Source organism: Poeciliopsis prolifica, unplaced genomic scaffold, assembly GCF_027474105.1.
Source record: "Poeciliopsis prolifica strain line A6 unplaced genomic scaffold, Auburn_PproV2 SCAFFOLD034, whole genome shotgun sequence".
Classification (NCBI taxonomy): domain Eukaryota; kingdom Metazoa; phylum Chordata; class Actinopteri; order Cyprinodontiformes; family Poeciliidae; genus Poeciliopsis; species Poeciliopsis prolifica.
Window position 1 is genome coordinate 5,198,330 of NW_026562409.1, and position 22,152 is coordinate 5,220,481.

Genomic DNA, 22,152 nt, shown 5'->3' on the forward strand with positions numbered 1-22,152 from the left:
AAACAAACAACAGAAACAACAAATAAAATGAATTATGAAGTTTGTGTAAACAAAATTGTCCTTCAAAAAAGCACCAGATTGAAGCCTTTTGGTAAAAAGAAATAAAAAAAAACAGATAAAATTGATAAATCATGCAAATGAGAATTATTGTGCTTGTTTTAATTCATCATGCAATTTATTGCGTATCACGACAGGCCTAAACGCCAACGTAAAAATAGCTGCAAACATATAAGCAATCATACAACTAAATGCCTTGAAAAGCAGAAGTGGAGCCTTCTGCGCAGTCAAAAAGAATGCAGCAAGTGATTCTGGATGGCAAGTCAACAATAAAATACTTGTCTTTTTCAGCACATACAGCAGTAAAAACAGCTGATCAAAGGCGAGTTTGTTTTCACTTTATTTTGCTGTCATTTAATATGATCTCCAAGGATTCTGACAATCTTCCAAAGTGGTTCAGTTGCCTCTAAGAGCATCTAAAATCCAGTCTTTTTACTTTCCCATTTGTGAAGCATGTGATTATATAAAAATATGAGAAATCTTAATTATTATATGATTGAGAACATATAGGTGCTCAAATACTATATTATCTTTGTAAAATTGTGGAGGTTTTTTTATTTAAATGAGTAAAATGAAAAGAACAATTATCTTATAAAATGTTAAGTATGGATGAAATGCTACATTCAGGAGTCCTTTTTTACTGCCTAGGTGATTATTAGGTCTGAGTTAAGTGGCTTAATAAATGTGAAAAAGCAACTTGTGTAAAGAAAACTTCAAAAGCCCTTCAGAAAGCATGAAGAGCTATTCATTAAGACCACTTTAAAGTTTGAAAGTTTGGTTCCCTGTGTGAAAAATATGAAGAAAATATGACTCATTGGTAACTTGAGACTTATAAGCAGCGCTGTGCACCATATAAACATGAAATATGAGAATTTTGTGTATTTTTTGTATTTATTGTTTTTGCTTTGGACCTATTTCTTACTGAAATGCAGGCTGTCTTGCTACCAACACCCACTCATGGCCTGCCATGGTTTCAATGGAGCGTGGATGCGCAGTGCGATGAAGAAAGCAGAAAACCTCATTGGCTTTCCACCCACCATCACTGCAAGTTGCTTTTGTGGCAGAGGAGCCTGAAGCCTTTCTCTGTGTCATCCAGGCTGCTCTGACATCAATGTTTACCTTAAGATTGCATTTGAGGATTCACGTACAAAGACCACAATTTTATGACACTTTGCAAAGAAGTTACAACCTTGTGTTCTCTTGTAAAACGAGTCTGTAGGCGATGTCCAAACCTCTTTAATGTGCAAGAAGTCTTTGGCTTCAAAGGAAATGGCCATGCCCTGCACAGGAACATCATCGTTGGGTCCTGGGTTGTAACCAACGTTGGTGCGCACAGCAAATGCCACTGGTTTGGTCTGGAATAGCAACAGCAACAGCAGGTATTAGACACTAGCATGCTGGGAGTTGTCCAGATTTCAAGGCACGTAGGTCAGCCAGGGCCAAAACATCGTCTTACTGATGACTGACCTTTGCTTTCTCAAGCGTGGCAAGAGCCTGTCTGTCGGCCTCCTTCCTCAGAGCCTCAGGGTCCTCCTCCAGGGACACGTCTGAGTCCGACGGCCGGCTGGTGTAGGAGTCTGCAGAGCCCTGAAATTCACAGTTAATTAAAAAATAGGTGAGAAAAACATATTTAGCAAGAAGACAATAACTGGGAATCACACCTTGTTAGCAGGAAAAACCAGACTAAGATAACTTGTATATTTCTTTCCTTCCTACTTTCTCTTGTGATGTGCTTTCAACTCGTTGCTTCAACATGCAATGGTGCTCCTGGTTAACATCCTTTCATTATATTAGCATAATCTCACATCCAAAAATGACAAACCCACCTTTTAAATTAAAAATATTCATTAAGTGGGGTAAAAACATCAACATCTAACTTATATACTCCTGTTGTTCAACAACATGCAAGAGATAAATTTGTTAAAGCACAACACTAACACTATGTTTAGCAGAAGCTAAAGCGCTAATTTGAATTCAAATTATGTCTGCTCTTAAAAGACATTCATAGGTTCTGTAATTTATATCTTGCTCTTTATTGTCTATGTTTTATTTATCCCTGTTTATTTATGATTTAAAGAAAATTTAAGAGAGAGAACACAAGGAGAGGAAGTGACATAAACAGGTTTCAACCACTTCAAAATAAGAGCGTAAATATAAACCGCTACTTGAAGAATTCTTAATGGTTGATAACCAAAACTTCAACACAGATGTCAAACTATGTTAAACTAAAAATTTACAAAACAGCCATGTAAATTTTAGCACTTTAAAATGATAAAAATGAATACAGTGAAAGCTAATCGAAATTAGCAAACGCGCTAAACAAAAAAAACTAACTTTACGACTAGAGGATTAGCAGAGTTATATCAATGAATAAATCAATCAAATTTTATTTGTATAGCACATTTCAGCAAGGCATTTCAAAGTGCTTTACATCATAAACACAAGAACACAAAGTCATGCAACATGGAATAAACAATACATTGTTATATATTACATTTCAAAAACAATTCTAAACAGGTGTGTTTTTAATTGGGATCTAAAAGAAGTCAGGCTTTCTGCTGTTTTACAGTTTTCTGGAAGTTTGTTGCAAATTTTTGGTGCATAGATGCTGAAAGCTGCTTCTCCTCTCTTGGTTCTGGTTCTGGGAATGCAGAGCAGACCAGAACCAGAAGACCTGAGAGGTCTGGAAGGTTGATACAACAACAGCAGATATTTGATGTATTGTGGTGCTAAACCGTTCAGTGATTTATAAACTAACAACAGTATTTTGAAATCTATTCTTTGAGCTACAGGGAGCCAGTGGAGGGACTTTAAAACTGGTGTTATGTCTCTATCTTCCTGGTTTTAGTGAGAACAGGAGCAGCAGCGTTCTGGATCAACTGCAGCTGTTTGATTGATTTATTGGACAGGCCTGTGAAGACGCTGTTACAATAATCAATGCGACTAAAGATAAACGCATGAATGAGTTTCTCTAGATCTGGCTGAGACATTAGTCCTCTAATCCTGGAGATGTTCTTCAGGTGATAGAAGGCCGACTTTGTAATCGTCTTTATGTGGCTCGCAAGGTTCAGGTCCGAGTCCATCACTACTCCCAGGTTTCGGGCTTGATCGCACACACCTGGGTACTTCTAACTGTACCACTAGTGATTTTCTCAAAACAATTACTATGATTACTATCATATAAAAACAGTTGCTATGGTATTAAAATAACCATTTTTTTCCTCCAATAATTAAACCTCAACGAAATATTAAATTTTTCAAACAGGTTTAGAGTGAAACATTGCAGATTTAAAGTTTTTTTTTTTTTACCAGAAGTGCCATTAAATGCAGGATGCTCTGAGGACCTTCTCGTCCTGAGCAGTAACGTCGACCTCAGGTGAACATACAGCAACAAAAAGAACTCCTTCATATTGCTTGTAAGCTGACTCTAAACAATCAGAGGTGGAAATGATGCATAACAAGTGAGTGACAGAGTACACAAGGTCTCAGACCTTCCTCCAAATGCACGAGGGATTCAATGTGTGGGTGCCTCAAGTACGGACAATACATGGACTGAGGACTCGATGATAGCAGCGAGGATATAAAATTCTCATGAAGTGGCTAAAGTTTCCATCACATCTACCACTCATGCGCTGTAACTTGACTCTCCCCTGCTGACCCTGATCCAGACAAGCATGCCAGGATAAAACGCTGCCTGGTCCCAACACACTCCTCAGCTTTTGAAGAGTTTGAGTGTTCAATTTATATAACCGTCTCACTTTTCTTTTTTCTTTTTGTGTATTTTTTTTTTTTTAGCTGACAGGCTGCTTGCCGCTTTGTAGGAGGTAGTGACAAAAATGCAGGACAGCTGACTGTACCAAGCAGAAGAAGTGACTCACTGTACCAGCCTTTAAAATAGTTCTGAGAATGCACATGGATGACATACGCCATGTGCAACGTTGATTAAAAAAATTAAAAATCAAGTCTAGTCACACATCACACCCGTCAGGTCCAGCAATCGGCTGCCGCTAGAAATTCTTCAGGAGTTTGATTCAGAACAAATCCAATCTGTTTTTTGTTATTTTAAAATATTACAAAACAACATTTGTCATGAAAATAAAAATCTTACATGATTGAAGTGAAAATGGGATTTTTGCAGGCTTCTTGATCAGGAGGTGCATATGGGCAGAAATACACCTTGGATATTTTCATATCAAGAGAAACAAAATTATCAGGTCCTGATTAGAATAAAATGCTTTTCTTTAACCTGAACTCTGGAGAAAAAAATCAACAAATTCTAGAATAGTGGAACTTATTATGGAAATCTGTTATGCATTGAAGCATTCACACTCACACTACTATTTGAAAGTGGCATCAACTGATAAACACTAAATTTACAGTAAAATCAAATAAACAAGTTTGATATCTTATATTTCTCCAAGACTGGCAATGAAAAAGCAGGAAGATATTTACCTATTATTTGGGTAACAACAGTAAAAATAATAGAATTTAAAAAAAATGTGTTTTCCAGACTGAAGCAATGTTTGGACTGAAACCCTGACAAAAGAGTGTGTTTTTACATCACTAAGTCCATGATGGCTACAGAAGAAAGAAACTTGTTTTCTATGATCATATGTTCAGGATTATTATCCAGTAGTTTACTGAAACTAGCCATAATTTTTATTTAAAAACTCCTGATGTTTCAAGGAGTTCATGCACTTTAACAATAAAGTTACAAGCCCGCAGCCTCACTAGTCCTCCAACGTACTCAACAGTGAGAATTGGGATTGTACAAAACTCACTCTAAGCTTTTTTTTTTGCTGAAAACTCAATCTTGGTCTCCTCCAACTGATACACAAAGATTAAGTCATTAGGCCGGTCACAATAAGCAAAAAAATCTATTAATTGCATGATAAATTAGAATGGCTTCAATCATTCATTCCTTTGTTGTTTGGATAATTTCTTGTTTTTCTTTTATTGCTCTCTTTCTGAGATGACAAAACTTTTTGGTGTGTTGCATTTGTCTCAACTTGCCCTTTTTTTGAAGGACATTTAAAATGTCTTCCAGTGTTAAATAATAGCTAGAATTTAAAGTTTATTGATCTTCGAGAATGTGTTCTTGCGTTATTATGCCATTACTATTATATTACTTGAAAATGGTCTCAAAATAACAATATTATCTTTTATTGCAATAACCTCTGAGACAATTATTTGTGCAGCAAAATCTGTCATTCTGACAAGCCTACAAGTTACAAATAGTCAGATTATCTGCCATATTATTATAGTAGTTTTTTTTATAAAAGTTAAATACTGCACTTTTAATCTTCCCAAATTGAATATTTGAGAAACAATAGGATGTTTTAGTGCTATTTTTTAGAGAAGACTTAAAGAGAATTGTTTTTCCAACTATATAAAAGCTAGAAAACAGTACAAATATTTGGTCAAATGTCTGGAAAAATAACAGTTATGGGTGCAACATCTTTGCTATGAGTCAATGTTTGCACATCTTTTTATGTGTGATTAACCTTGCCTTTGCTTCTGATGGCTGTCCATGCGTATCTGCAGGATTTGAAGTGAAATGACAAACACTAATGTTGATTCTCACTCTGCCACCTGTTTCACTGAGGCGCTCTGTGACTTGGCAACAGCACAATGAGAGTGGGCACTCCCTGTTACCAGGGCGCTGGGCGGCTGCTCGCCACTTCCTGTTCCATTTATCGAAATGGTCAAAGTGGTGCGGCGGTGGCACTGTGAGTTCCGAGCGGCATCTAATGAGGACAGTCACAGCAGTACCCCCACTTAGCGGGTCTGAGTCATCCCATGAGGCGTTCAGGTGCATCCAAACACAAAGCAGTGACTAAGAAAAACCTGATGAGATTCCCGCTGGAACATTTTAAAGGAAAAAAGAGGCAAGAGCATCGTCTAACCTGCCTGCCCCGCCTGGTCGGTGATGCAGTAAAGGCAGGAGAGAGAGAGTGCAATAAGCTACGACTTTTATATGTGGATGAATGTCTGAGTCATCTGTTTATTTTATTAACATCACACAAAATCAAAAAGGAGAGAGAGCACTCTTCATTTCCAACCCCCCTTATCACCCACTCCTCCTTTTCCGATGTCATTAGGTTGTGTCTCTAATTTAGCTGCTTGCTTCACTTCACAGACAGCTCCTGTTCAAAATAGATACAGGCCACCTGATGGCAGAGCTGCCTTTCTATTGGCCGAGCCACGGCAGGGACCTCAGTAGTGTCATAGTAACCAGGGCGAGTCAGGGCTACACGAGCGATGAGAAGTGAGCGCCTACATGTAGGAATCGATTGTAAATAAATAAAAAAGGTGAATAGAAAGCCAAGATGTTCCAGACATTTCAGCTTTGAACCAATGTTATAGTACCATACATTCATTAGCAGTACACTGGTTAATTAGTGAAACCAGAGGCATAATGAAAATACCACTGAAATGAAAATATCACTAAATGCCCACAAATACTTCTCATAGATTTTACTGTGGTGCTGTAGAAATAGAGAAGCGGACAATTTTTGTTAAAGTTAGAAAGAAAAACATTTCACTTCTTGCATAATAAATCAGTCAGTTAGGATTACCTAAATTATTTAGGAAATTTTAAAGTTGCTTTTTCGACCCCTACAGACTGAACGTAGCGCTGAAGATCCAGCCAAATTTGCAGTATCGTAATTCCGCCACATTTTGCGCTATCTGCAAAATTTCAACGAGTTCTGAAAGGGGAGACGTTGCATTTTCCAGCCAATAGCAGGTTATCACGATGATTTCACTCCTGCCACAGCAGGGATTGAATAAATCTGCGCAGCACTCTTTTAATAGACTGTAGATTGTAGAAATAACTTGCTAGAAAGTTTGGTTTCTTTGAGGAGTTGTGAATGCATATTCGGACCAAAAACACAAACTCTGGTCGGTTTTGGTTGAAGTCAACTCTGGTGTTGTTCAGATTGTGAATGCAAGTGGACTTTTTGAGCAGGAAGCGGACTACACTGCAGGGCATTCTGGATAAATATAACCAAAACAAACAGGAGTTTAATGCTAACGAGAGAAATGGCTCAGGATAAAATAGAAATCCTACAAAAAATGCATACTATTCCAGTCATGTTTACATTTTGTGAAGAAGAAAGTTGTGCTCATGTCTTCTTCAGGGATTTTTATGTAGTTTCCTTCAGTGGTTCTTGTTGTAGCGCCACCAGAGGTTTTTTGAAGAGTTTAGTTTGTTTAACACAGTGCACTGTGAAAATGAACCGAACCAGCTAAAAATGTAACAAATCTTGCAATCTAACATTAAAATGCCCTAAGATATCAGGATGAGAAAGTATATAGTTGTTTAAAGCCTATTGCAATGTCTAGTCATCATAGCATTCAAGAGGAAAACAAGTTCTGACTCCCACAACATGTTTTGGTCGAAAAAGTATGAATGAAATGCAAAAAAAAAAAAACATCTTGTGAAGATTCTGGCTGAAGGTGGTTAGAGATTTACTTTATCTAAAGTGAAACAAGTAATGACAGCCACTCAGCTCAAAAGAAGCCAGAGGACTATTTGTTGATTTGTTTTGTTGCAGGAGAGACAGGTGAACTTTATAAAAAAAATAGGCTATAATCATGAATGAATATGATATGAAAATATTCAGGCAATATCCTAAAATATCAGGAATAAAACTTGCTAAATCCAAAGTATTTCAAATGGACAATGATCCTAAGAATAGAACTAAATTAATTGATGACCATGTCAAAACTTTGAAGGTCCTATAAGAAAACTAGCAAAGGAGAAATGAAGAATTGCAACAAACTATTATAAGGAACTTGTAGAAGAAAATCCTAAACACTAAACTCAACTTGTATACATACATATTTTGTGTTTGCAGTTATTTGAATAAGTGTGGGAGCAGCTTGTTGGGACACAAAGCTTCAAACATACAGAAGTCTGAAATCTTCTGATTTAAAACATGCCTTAATTTGTCCGTGACATTTCTCGTAACTTTGGTGTTTTCCTGAGACTATTCAATTATCTGCTGCAAACTTTTCTCATTTGTTGAGTCATCAAGCTGCTAAACATGTTTCGTTGCTGAAAATAAGACCACTAAATAGATCCAGTTCGGAAAAGGAGAGCAGCTACGATGGGAGAAGATGAGCGACTAAGAAAAATGACAAGTCCTGAAAAGCAGCAGCGAAATCGAAGAAGCAGATTTGTTTCTGAAAGACTATACAAATATTGACTTGGCATTAATGGTGTGATAGTTTAGTAATCATTCATTCCTTTGTCTTATTGTCTTAAAAAAAACACACACACAGTAACTAATCTTAACTGTACTGTTCTGTTATGATGCCAGAAAAAAGCGCAGAGTTTAAAGATTTTAATCTGTTACGAAGAAACAGGAACATCGCAGCAGGTGTTGCAAGAATCCACAGAGTATGACTAAGAGGTGATTACCATCGGAGAGCTAACACGTACTGCAAACCCTGTACCCTGATAATTAAACAGATAAAAATATCTTCACACTGATCACACTGGATGATGTGAGAATGAATAAAGAAAGAGGAAAAGTGAGAACATTAAATATCCTTTCTGGTTTATCTCTGAGGAAGACAACGTCTCCTGCCAAAGAAGGGAAACTACACAGCTATATCCGAAAAATATACAGCTCTGGAAAAAATTAAGAGACCACTTAAAACAATCAATTTCTCTGATTTTACTTTTTATCTGTACATGTGTGAATAAAATGAACATTGTTCTTTTGTTCCATGAACTACTGACATTTCTCTGAAATTCAAAGCTAAAATTTTGTATTTATTTGCAAAAAATGAGAAATGTTCTCATTTTCTCAAATAATACAAAGAAAACAAGTTCATATTCATTTAGAAACAACAATACTAATGTTTTAACTCAGAAAGAGATCAGAAATCAATATTTGGTGGAAAAAAACAGGTTTTCAATGGGGTTCAGTGCAGTGGACTCTTAATTTTTTCCAGAGCTGTATATGCATTCAACTCTTGCCATCTTTCAACCACATTTGCAATGCAGTGAAAAAGCATTTACCCCTCATAGATTTTTATTTCTATGGTTAACAAGAAAAAGTTTGTTTTAACTCAATAAAACAACTGTCCACCAACCTCAAAAGCAACAACTGATTCAAGAGCTGATGAAACACAAATTCATTGACGTCGTTCACTCATTTTTAAATCTTTGAGATGCCAGAGAGCCTCAGCAGGAGTTATGATCCACAAATAAAGGGAATATGAAAAGGCGGCCAACCAAAATTACTCCAAGACAACATCAATAACTGATCCAGGTCGTCACAAAAACCCAGAACAAACTCTAAATCAATCCAGGTCTCATTATTGACAGTTGAAATCAGAGTTAATGGTTGAACTAATCCAAACACCAATCTGGTCTTAAGTTTAAATTCACAATTCAAAGTCCACTCTGAATGTCTAAAAAAAATAGCTAATCAAAATATTTTTTGGATGGTCTAGTCAAAGTCTTGTCTTCAGATTGACTGAAATACAAAGTGAAGGTTTCATTTAAAGTTGCCATTGTGCCACCATCAGGAGTGGCACAATTTTAGAGAAAATTACATTTTCAAATGCAAACCAGTTTGGTTTGGTAAGTTTGTTTTAATTTAGCAAGACTGCATTTTGCATTTACTCAGGTCTGGAAAAATGTCTGAAACTATCAAAAGTATGAAACCTTTAAGTGTGACAAAAATGGGTAAAAAAAAGAGGGAAAAATCCAAAAGATAAAAAACATTTTTTTACAAATTGATCTCAATATTGATGTCAATTTTTTCACTTTCAAACTTCAAGTGATGTTAATCAAAAGAAAACAAATATTTCATCTTGTTCCATAACAATGGTTGATATATTAGCTAACTCTGAACCATTTTGTATAAAGCAAAAACGTCTAACTTGAGGGATGCTCACTGACTTGAGGATCAGAAAGAAAAAACAAAAATGAAAAATGCAATTGAGGGAAAACAACCAATCTGTGGACAAACCGATGCAAAAACCTAACAGCTGAAATGGCAGATAAATTTGTTTTTGATAGAAAGGTGTCAGAAAACACAATGCATCAGCGTTTGTGGCGTTCTGACATGTGGGAGCCCAGGCTACTCGATCGAAGCAGACGGCATTTTGCTGTTATTCCAGCTGGATCTTTGAATATGCGTGTTGAATATGCGGAGGACACATTGGTTCAGGATGAAACACGAGAACAATTCCAGCTACTTAGGACAAGGTAAGGTTTTTTGGGGCCTGGGAGATAAAGTGAACAATAAATAATAAACGAGTGATGCAATAATGTCATAAGATGTGCTTTTGTTTAGGATTTTTAAAACACAAAAGACAAAAAAAGTTTAACAGTAATATCCACTTTGAATCAGACAGAAAAAGACAGTATTGAGTTTGTTGAGGTATTCACAAACCAAAGAAAAGAGTATGACTTCAGTTTTGATGCATTTGAAAAAGCTAAAAGTATTTGATGTGTTGTTAGTCAAAGAACAAATATACAATTTAAAATTTACTGATTAAGTTGTACTCCGTAAATTATTACGAACGAAGTAAGACAAACGTGACCTAAACTGGACCGCTCAAATAAATTCCCCAAATCCAACCCATATGAAGCAATTAATGGATATGATAAACAAGCAAGTTACTCTTGAAAGAAAAAACAATTATTGAAAATAAAAACAACTTCCAGTAACCATGTTTCCACTCCAATCGGCACAAACTTTTTCTGCTAATGTGGAAAAAAACACAATTTTGGAATTGCAGTCTTTCTATTAAATAATAAACACAATTAAAACTGTTCACAAAGTAAGTAACTTTGTGATGTCGCACCATCGTCATCATCCTACCACTTCCTGTCGTCTTCTTTGTCATTTCCACCAGTAGTAACATCCGGTTGTTGGACACATGCCTTGTGTGATGTGAAAAAAGTGTTTCCACTGAAGAAAACCTCTTAGTCAATGTAGAAGCCGCCACTGTCAACTTGGTAAGTAACCCAGTCAATATCAAGCAGTTGGTCATAATATTATGGCTAATCAACTTAATTACTCGATTTCTGCTCCGATCTCTTCAGTCAAAACAACGTAGAGAATCTTTAAGTGATTTTGTCAAACAAACAAATATGGCAACTCTTTCTGGGAACCAGCTTGTCAGATGTGACTATTTTGGGGTTTATGGCAGTCAGAGAGAGAGCTGGAAGTCTGAGCTCGCCACTTTAAGAGCTCAATCTTTTTAAATATATTGCTTGGAACATGCAACATATTATGAGATTGTAAACATAAATGCAGATATTTGCAATTTCTAATTTCAAGACATATGAAAACCCAGTTAGCTACAAGTTTACATTGAGGTTGTACAGCTGGATAGACTGAGCCTGCGCCTGTGGAGGAACATGGAAAAGCCCCCCTGAAATGGTGATGGTGCTGGGAAGACTGGTGCACCGACGCAGCCACTGGGACAGGAGGTCTAATTAAAAACACAGCGCCTTTTGAGCAGCTGTAACACGGCCCAAAATGGAAACTGCTGGTACAGTCAGAACATGGGAAGCAAAGAAAAATACAAACCAGGATGGCACAGAAAGATCCACTTAATCTGTCAACGGAAATATATCTGAAGTTTTAAAACTCTGTCCTTCCATTTCAGTCAGATGTAGCCAAACTTTACTTCTTACCATTACGGGCCTTGGAATCCTCTCGGTCCGCTCCATGCCTCGTTTGCCACGCTCGCTGCACCCCGGCAAACCAAGGGGACAACGCCAGAGTCCACTCTATTCGAGTGTGTGTGTGTGCGTGTGTGTGTGAGAGAGACGTCTGTATGTCAATTTAGCAAGTACATGAGTGTGTGGTGGTGTGTGATAAAGTAGACTGCCAGAAAAGTGTTTGAAACTAAGAGAGCGCACTCTCAACCTCCGGCCGCACGCGGACGCGCACACGCCCACCTCCACAACCCCCCGAGGAGCGCGTACAGTGTCGAAGCTGGCTATAGGGGCACCAGGGGGGGTCGGGTTGCAGGACTTGTGCTACATTTGCAATCTGGGTAAATATATTTAGCCCTGGCAGGACAGAAACATGGACGTGAACACGCTGAGACCCAGAAGGAAGTTTGGTATGCAGTCGTCAGCCATTCAGAGGCCCAGCTGACCAGAGAGAGAGAGAGAGAGAAACAGAGAGAAAACCGGGCAGTGGCAAGGATTTTGCACCGCCATCCCCCCACTTCCACTTTTTCTTCCTTTGAACTTTTGCTACAAGGTCATTCTCCCCAACTTCTCACTTTGTAGTTTGTCCCTTTGTGTATCTTTTGGATAGAGCGAAATCATCCGGGGGATTCAGGGAACTGCAGACATGAAGCTCAGTTTACCAGTTTACAGTGACTCACCCTACATCAGGCATGCTGAACTCAATTTAATTCTCAGCCAAATCCAGATCATGAATGCATATCTTATCTTATTCATTTTTTATTAATTTCTCATTTATTTTATCGAGTACCACAATCCAATTAAATAAGTAGCTAAAAACATGTTTATTCAAATAAAAAACTCTAACAATTATAAAACAATGTAAACATTTGTAATTATTTAAATGTGTCTTTTGGTCAGCCAAAACAATTTGCTAATGGACTTTAGCAAAAAAAAAAAAAAAGTATGCATTTATATTTTCATTTAATTTATATATATTTCATTCAAAATGTATCAAATGATGCATAAAATTATTATTTATTTTTTTTTACCATTTTTGAAACTTGTGTTCCTCAGGACAAAGCAAGGTTTGACTCTGTCCACAAGAGGGCGACCTTTGACCCACCAAGGGAGGTTTCTCAATGCCTAACCTCTTCCACCTTTTCGTTTGTACAAAAAAATAAAGAAATAAAAAAATTCAAAGCCTGTAGATCTGAATATAATGTTTTGAAATGTCTAGGAGATGTTTTCTCCACGTCTGCATTTCAATTAATAATAAATTGTCCTGAAACCTTTAGATTTTATGGCCATTTAATGAATCTCTGAGTGTTTTTTTATGATTTGATGTAAAGAGAAACATTAAATTATCATTAATTTTTTCATTGACACCCTCCTCGGTCTCATTCAGAGCAACAGGAAGCAACCGTCCAACCTCATGCTGCAGGCAGCCGTTTGCCTGGTGTTTTTGTGTTTTTGTTCAACTTGTCGCCCAAAACTTAGGAGACGTGTGAGCGTGCGGGCCGCGCCCTCGCCTGGCACTCAGGAGCCAGAAGAAGGATGAAGATGATGGCCAGAAGGATGAAACCGCCAAAGTTTCGAGATGAAAGGCCGAGGCGCATCACCATGGACCAAAGCACCTCTGACAGCTGGGCATGAGCGAGACACACACACACACACGTGCGTGCGAACGCGAACCTGTCGAAACATCCTCTGCTTCGTCTCCACATCCCACCGTTGCTTCGTCTCCATATCCCACCGTTGCTTCGTCTCCACATCCCACCGTTGCTTCGTCTCCACATCCCACCGTTGCTTCGTCTCCACATCCCACCGTTGCTTCGTCTCCACATCCCACCGTTGCTTCGTCTCCACATCCCACCGTTGCTTCGTCTCCACATCCCACCGTTGCTCGCACGCAGGGGAAGATTCAGCAACCCGGTTGCCATAGAAACCAGGCCGAGTGTACCACAGGCTCTGCCATCGGTTGATTGTGGCTCCGATGCGTTTGTGTGCTCGCGACCGAGCGAGCGTGTGCTGGCGTGGGCGTGTGCGAGACTGTAAAGCCTATACGGGGCTGTGCTCTCAGTGGTTATGTGAGGCCATATTTACAAAATCCTATATGTTGCCTGAAAGGGTGTTGCTTTTATTTATTTATTTTTTTTTGTTTTGTTTTGTTTTTGTCTGGCAATTTTGAGCCAACTGAATGTGTGTTAAAAAAAAATAAAAAATGTGCCATAGATTTTGAAAATCAAAGCGCAAAATGCAATGCAGCAACATGAGAGATAGAGGATGTGCTGATTACACACATCATCTGCAGCATGTTTAATCATAGTAATAAATACTATCTTACTGCCGGGTGTCGTCTTCTCTGCTCTGAGTTAATGAAGGACGTGGCAGTGGGAAGGGCAGCGTGTGCGGGCGAGAATGCTGCTAACCTTTAGAAACCACAGGAGACTTCAGCTCCCTGTGTGCACCGACAGTGATGGGATTTTTTTTTTTTTTTTAAAGCAGTGCCAGAACCAAACAGTTAAATGTCATACAGCGCCGAGCACATCAGTTCCTCTCTGAAATGAAGAGGTCAGACTGAAAAAGAGTGGCTCGTTTAGCCATGTCACCACATGGCTTTCAGAAATGTCATGTCCAGACACAGAAGGCTGCACAGGTCATGATGAGAGTGCGATGCCTTACTCCAGCCTTCCTGTGGTGGAAATATATTACTGTTCACACAGAATGCATTGATAGCAGAACCAAAACACCTGCATGCTGGGTCTGGATCAAGCAGAAGGGTTCATTTTGGATTAAATCCAAGATTTAATATTTAATATCTAAGTCAGATATGTTCAAAGAGCAGCCCAGAGGCCATTTGTGGCCCTTGAGATGATTCAATTTAGTTTGCCAGTTTAGATGGTTTAGACATCGTTTTAGATTTTAAAACGATTTTAGGATGCAGCCTTTTGAAAAAGACAGAAAATGTTTGCTTTTAATTTGATTTAATTCATGCTAAAACAACCAATCTTACTAAGATTAAGACCAGAGCATCCCCATCTGATAAAATATTCAAAATAATGCAAAATAATACTGTTCTTGTTGCCAACATAGACAAACAGAAAATGTTGAAAAATATGATCAACCTCAGAAAATTAGGATACGGTTTACTGTTTTTTGTTTTGTTTATCTGGTTAACCTGCCAACCATTTTTTTCTCCTGCCATGACTTGCCAGGAGAAATGTGACTGCCATCATGTTTAGTTTCAGGTACAAATTATGATTAAAAACCTGATGCTTCCATAGATATGGAACAAAAACTGCAACATTTGTTACATTTTCAGCAGCTGCAGTTTTCTATTGTGTCAAACTACCCAAATCATAAAAAAAAAAAAAAATCCTGTTCCCCTCCTCGCCTGTGGTGGCGCTGCATCAAGAATTACTGCAGGAAATGACAGGAAAGCCTCAGAAGAAGATACAAAATACAACTTCCTTCTTTACAAATGTACACAAAAATGGATTTCTCTTTTGTCTTTTCTATTTCCAGTGTTTGTTTTGGTTATATTTAACCATGTAGGGACAAAACAATCAGCACATCAGCCCAGTTTTAAACTCCTTATGCTTTCTGTCGTTCAGAGAATAGACTTTAAGATACTTTTGTTTGTTTATAATTTTCAGAACAGCACCAAAATACTTTAAAAATCTGTTAAAGAACTCTTAAAACCCATATTTAAGTTAAATCGCTGGCGTTTTGGCATTAGATGCCAAAAAGTTAAAGCTATACTTTAAATAATTAAATTTAAGGCTTCGTAATTAAGGAGTAGTGCAGAGAGTAAGGAGATTATGAGTGAAATGTTACCTGTCGGACAAAGCTGTTCGAGGTGGTGTCAGAAGATGTGCTCCCATCTGAGCGCTTAAATCGGCTCTTCCTCTTGGCATACTTTCCCTGAAAAGATTGAGGGAAAAAAAAAAAAAAGTTGAGTCATTCATCAGTCTCATAATTAACCCGACACATTTCTGAGAAACCCTCGTTTCCGGGGAGCTTGATGGCCATTAACATTTGGAAGACCATTTGTGAAATCCTCTGAAAACGATCAGGCAGTCAAGATGGAGCCAAGAGATAAAGCGGCAAGAGTCCCAGACCACAGAGGAAGTCAACCAAAGAAAATGTGCCCACAGCCTTCACGACCGCCATCTATTACTCGCTATTTTTCATGTGATTCGATGCTGTAATCTGATTGGTAGACCTCTGGCAGATGGCCTTTCTGGGTTAGGCTGAGGCCACACATTGCATTAGGAGCCTTCCCAGCTCGCATTGTCATGGCTACACAATACAGTCTAATCATATTTGTTGACAATTAGGGGGCCGCCTATTTAAGCGTGAAAAGAGGACAGCTGGTGAAGAACAAACACAATGGATCAATACAGCAACAGCATGCGCACTTCATTCAGGTATGGCTTTGTTTCCTCCCCGGTGTGTTCATGTTTCACGGGGGTATAGCTCAGTGGTAGAGCATTTGACTGCAGATCAAGAGGTCTCCAGTTCTAATCCGGATGCCCCCTGCTTTTCCAGCTCTGAGCCATAAGGTGTATTACACACAACACAGCATGACAGGAGTACATTTTATCTTGTTTACACAAATCTCCTGCACCTAAAATGAGTCATGCACAAACGCAGTGCATTAAAATAACCAGCCTATAGTGCATTTTAACAGAAACTGTTCATAACCGGGACCTCGCATATTTTTTCCGCAGGCAAATTCTTAACGTAAGCCTCGTTTGGTTCATTACTCACACCCTGAGAGGCAATTATATTCATGCACAACTGAATGCACACACTTTCTTACAGTAACCCAGTCATCCTTTCAAATCTCCTACACGCAATGAGCAACTGCCTCAAAAGTCCCCTGTGCTTGACTTGCAGATTACACAGACAGATTAACAAGGAACCTGTAATAAGCGACCTGCGCCGGTGTTTTTGTCATCACAGTCACACAGTGTCCAATGTGCATAAAGGAGGCCGTCACAACGCCTTAAAGCAAACACACTCGGTCAGGAGGGAGCAGATATGAGGGAAACACATTAACTGAATTTATCTCAAGCCTCCTGCTGAACTACAAGTTATGTTTATTTGATGTAGAAAAGAGGAATCGAAAGCTGCTTCTAAGGAGTTTCTCTGTAACTCCAGCACTTTTGCCACATTTTATAACATTGCAAACTTATTCCAAAACCAATTTGATTGTTGCTTTTCTTTTCTCAAAAAGCTAAGTTTGGACATTTTTGTTAAGTAATATAAAAAATATATTTTTTTAAATTGCTGCCAAAGCAAACGCTGTGAATACTTGAGAAAATGTGATTTGTCTAATTCCAATAAATGAGCAAAAAACTTAATAACCTAGTTTGACATTCTGATAATGGGTCAGTGAAATGCTGTAAATATTTTCTGGATTATGATTTGCATTAACGTGGGTTTATTGTCAGTGTTTTTATTTTTACTTCAGTATGGAAAGGTTAAAAATGACCAACATAATCAATAATTCAATCAAATCTGCTGGTTTATAGCAGGAGTTTGCTTTTTCTTTCTAAGTGGATATATAAAGTGGACACTCTTGTTAAAGTGCCAAGCTTTTGTGGAATATTCTTGAATATTATTGACAGGAAAAACGAGTATAATAGAGGAATACATTGAGAAATTCAATGATTGTGCAAAGACCTGGTTGCATAAGTATGCACACTTTTGATTTAATTACAGCTTTCAGACATGAAAAAAGATGAAAGGGTTGTGAATATTTTCTGGTAAATTTAAAACAGACAATATAAGACACATCATCAAAATGCATGAGCAACTGTACTTTGTTTTGTTCAAGAGCAAAAATAGAGCATGATGTCAGACTCCACCTACACAGAATCTTCACAAATCCTGTTCTCCAACTTTTGCAAAAAATGAGAAAGACAAACACAAGTCAATAATGTTGATTTTCAGCTTTGTCTTAACCACCTATCAATACAGTGTGTAGATTTATAAAGCAAGATGCAATCACCACATTTCAAAACGCTGCAATTTTACATGAGGGAAATTGTCATATACTCTTGTTTTACTTGATCTATCGTCTTCCCTGTTCTGGTTTTTCATTTGAAAAAGTTCTGCCCTGTTTTCCCTTCATTTTTATAAGAGAGTACCTCAATTTTTACTTTTAAAGAAAATAATAAAACATATTCAATCAAGGTATAATGAAGGATATTGATTCAGAATAGTGTTGTATCTTTACAAAGTTAATATACACAAAATATTTTTATTGCCTGTTTTCTGTTAAAGATGTATACAGATAGTTGATTGATGCTAAATTGCTTATATCAAATTGATTTTTGAGAGAAGAGGTAAAACATACAAGACTTTATTCTTCCAACTTCTTCTTTTCATTCAAAACTGTTATTTATGTCAACATGTGGCAAGATGATTTTAAACTGTACATTACATAAATAAAAAATAAAATGTATGTAAGCATGTTTGTTCACCTTTGGACTTAATTGGAAAACATATTTTTAAAGTGTAGAAAAAGTAAATTTTATACAACGTAAACAGGACTGACTCAAGAAGTTACATTTTTAACATCTTAATTGTCAATCTACTCAATTCGGTCTTCTTTTAAAGACTAAAAAAAGCTTCTATTCTCTATAAAAGTGACATTTTTACAGCTACTGTTATGTCAATTTCAGTCTGAACCCAAAGTTCATTAAAATCAAGGCTGCAATTGTTTTCTTAATGTTTTGTTACCCATCTTTTGCCGTCCGCTAACTATCCTTAAGATGTTAATAATTAAACAGATAATATTAGCTTGTGATGGCTGACATGTTTGCTCCTGTAATTCTCCTGAATGACTGTTTTACATCAGAACATCAAACAACGAGCATTTTTGGTATCTTTAACAAGCCTATCAAAGACATTTGAATCAAGATATTATTTTAGATGAAATTATAAATGGAGGTCATTTCACTTCTTTGTCATTTTTGCAACTTTGACATGTAAAAACACAGACAGAAAATATTGGATTCTAGATGAATGTTTTGATTTCTTTTTAAAAACATTAAGAAGGTTTAACTCCTGCAGTCTCTAAAACGTCAGAGCAAGTTCAGCGTTGATGAAGTGTCGCTCCATTAGACACAAACGCAACAGAAGAAGACCATAAGCTTCGTTGCCTCCATTTTAGATGTTCAGCTTGTTAGGGGAAAAAGAAAGAAGTGGGGGTGGGGGGTGAATGTCACATTTCCATCAGTACCAATTACTGGAGCTGTTTAAATAACTGCAGTGGAGTCATTTAATCCTGGGCAGTGAAAGCTTCTTTTATGCGTTCACAAAAAGACAACAGCCAAATGTTTCCCCATATCAGCACTTTGAGGCTCATGTTTCCTGCGCTTCACTCTTTTCTAAATTAACTCAAATATTATTTATTTATTTTATTTATTATTTATATATTATCATTATTTATTTATTTTTTTATTTATTTTTGCTGATGCCTGTATCTCCAGCAGTTTCAGTTTTGCCCTTCATTCATACTTTTAGAGATTTTTTTTGCATGTAGATGTTTCAAAGTGCCGATTTCAAATAATTTTCTCCAACTGAAACCCTTTCCTGCACTTTTAGTGTAAATGATAAGTGAAAACAAGTCTTCAGGTGTAAATTAAATAAGTAATTTATACAAAAGGATTCTTGTTTTCCTTTTATAATCAAATATTTAGGTTAAAGTTTGTGGTTTGTCTTGGATTTTCCTATTTATATCTGTTCATTAGCCAGTGTTGTGTATTGCTGCTATACAATATTTATTTGTAATCTTAATGAATTATGATTTAATTAATCATGCAATAGATCTTAAAAGAATATAAGTGACAGAAAATTACCTTTTCCTTCACATTTTATGCATGTTATGACCTTTTTCCACATTTTACAAAATAAAAATCAAAAATTTCCAACATATTTGATTTAGATTTAATACAATATTGCATGCAATGCTTTCTTAGAAACTAAAATGTTTTGCATTTATATTCAAATCACAGTTGAATGACCGTTTCTTCTAATCACAGCTGAAAAGCGAGTGTCTCTACCAGCTTTATAGATCTCTAAAATTTTATTTCTGCATATTGTTCAGAAAAAAACTAAATGTTTTTGAAATTGGATGGAAAGTATTTGTGTACATGTATCTCGCAGTTTTGTCAAAATATCTCAATGAGGTTTAGATTGAGTGCATTATAATGGTCAGATTATTAAAGTAAAAACAGATGTAAATAAATGACAAACCTTGCAGTTTGTTCCAAATTATTATTGTCCTTTAAGATCTAATTGAAACTGCTGGTTGACTCAGGCGCTGAATAAATAAATAACTGATCTTCAGTTCAGTTTTCGCGACTGCTTGCTTAGAAAGAGCAATAAATGCACCTCAGTTTTGAACATTTCACCAAAATTTTTAATTTCCACAGTAAAAAAAGATGTCATTAGCGTTCCCAAAATGAGATTTTGATTGCATCAAGTACATTTGGTTGCAACAACCTATTAGTGTCTGAACGCCTGTCGAGCAAGAAATGATGCATTGCCACCAAATATATTAGCAATTAAGATGTTAGATGAAGCAATATCACAGCAGATGAGAGAAGGGAGAAGCTAACTCATGCTTTGTTAGATGCTCAATATGGAGCGCAGACGATCTGTGAAAAGCCACTGCAGCTGAACGTAGCTGTGTTCATGTCAGGAAAGGGCAGAGAAATGCCACAGGAAGTAGGGAGGGGAGGCTTCCTGTTGGTAAACATCCTCCCAGATTAGGAGTGTGATTAAGCAGGGTGTGAGAGACGGACCGGCTGGCAGGTGGTTTGGGGTGCAGCGACAAACCCAACCCGATTTTCTTAATTCTGGGAAATCAGCCGATATTCAGATGTGAAACCAATCGTATTTATCAATCTTATCTACCTCGGCAAAGGTCTAAAAATCAACTAGTGTCCTCTATTGCTCTGCTGGGAGAGAAGTTTTACTGACAGACTCGCCATCGGGTCATGTTTGTATGTTTGCATTTAACAATCCCACTGTTGTCAAATCAGCGACATTCTTGCTAAATTTAACAACATTTTTAGACAAAAAAAAAAAAAAGACCAAATCACAATTAGCAGGTCAGGGTTTTTAAAGATCTCTAATTGACGATCAGGAAGAAAACTGCACCCCTATTAACTGGAAAACCTCTAAAAGCTGAAGTACGTAACTTTTATTTTTTAAAAATAAATAAAATGATATATATATATATTTACATATTTCTTGAAACTGTCACTATGTTGTGACGGTATGGTATGAGAAAAAAATCAAGCACATCTCCCTTTTCCCAAGAGCTTCCAGTGCTAATTAGAAATAACCAATCAGAACCAGGTGACGGGTCTTGGAGCTGTCAATCAAGCCTGTGTGCACACTGCTCATACCCCAGTTGCTCAGACAAGTTAGAATAGCCTCTAATGATGGCAGATAAACAGTTTTTCTGTCACTGTAAGTTGTTTCTTCACCAATAGCACATTTAATGAAACAAGTTTCGTGTCATGGTAAGTTATTTCTCCACTAATATGACATTTTGCAGCATGTTTATGAAGTTGATTGACAGCTCTAGACCTGCCTCCTGCCTCTGTTTCTGCAGACGGCGTTAGTAGTTCAGAGTATTATGTGTCTCATATTTTACTATCACAACATGGTGAGTTTTAACAAATACTTAAAAAACTAATTTGTTCAATAAAAGTTACATTCTCCAGCTTGTTCTCTTTTATACAGAATTCCTAATCCAATATTCTGCTCAGATCTACAACTGCAGATCTGCAGGCACAATCTTTAATCTAAGAAACCCTTCTGCTCTGAATTCGGATGAGTTCTCTGCCCACAGTCCATCTCTCCAGAAGTACTGAAAAAATTCAGGATATTAGAGCTTCTCGTCTGCACGGCAACATGCGCTTTCCGTTTGATTGATAGGAGGAGCATACTTAAAACACAATAAAAGGACAAAATAAGACCAAACACCCTGCTGCCTGGACAAGAAGGCTGTCCATCTGTTTCTCGCCACAGTCTCACTCCACAGATAGAGATCAGATTTCTAAAAACAGACATGATGAGGTGAGATGGTGATGTGATGGTGATAGTGGGACACTCGTAGGGAAGAACTGGAAGGAGCTGAGGGGGATGAGAGAGATGAGAGGGAGCTGGTAAGAGTGGGAGTAAAGTGGAGAGAGCAGGATCTGGCATGGTTTGAAGCGCTGGTTGTCTCTGATGAGGTGATTTTTTTTCTACTCTCTCTCTCTTCTCTAGAGAGACAATGACTGAGCTCAGCGTGGGTGTGTTTGTTCTAGATATTCTCATTTTTTCATCAATTTAAAGACTTATGACTAAACATGCCCACGTTACACACAATCTTTAAAAACTGACAC

At 37.3% G+C, this 22,152-nt stretch overlaps 1 protein-coding gene and 1 non-coding gene across 4 annotated transcripts in view; one reads left to right on the forward strand and one right to left on the reverse strand.

Moving 5' to 3' along the window:
* The window catches only part of cacnb1 (calcium channel, voltage-dependent, beta 1 subunit), a 41,502-nt gene that overhangs the window by 18,612 nt on the left and 738 nt on the right, over positions 1 to 22,152 (reverse strand). For 2 of the 3 annotated variants that reach the window (XM_055052070.1, XM_055052068.1), the window contains exons 2-4: positions 15,572 to 15,658; positions 1,525 to 1,644; positions 1,290 to 1,412 (exon numbers count right to left, since the gene is read on the reverse strand). In XM_055052070.1, coding sequence (XP_054908045.1) covers positions 1,290 to 1,412; positions 1,525 to 1,644; positions 15,572 to 15,658 — 330 coding nt within the window. Of the gene's footprint in view, positions 1 to 1,289; positions 1,413 to 1,524; positions 1,645 to 11,728; positions 11,992 to 15,571; positions 15,659 to 22,152 lie in introns of those variants that run through there. The other variant, XM_055052069.1, reaches the window with a different exon arrangement.
* Positions 16,204 to 16,275, forward strand: trnac-gca (transfer RNA cysteine (anticodon GCA)). The gene has a single exon. It is a non-coding gene; the product is annotated as a tRNA-Cys (tRNA).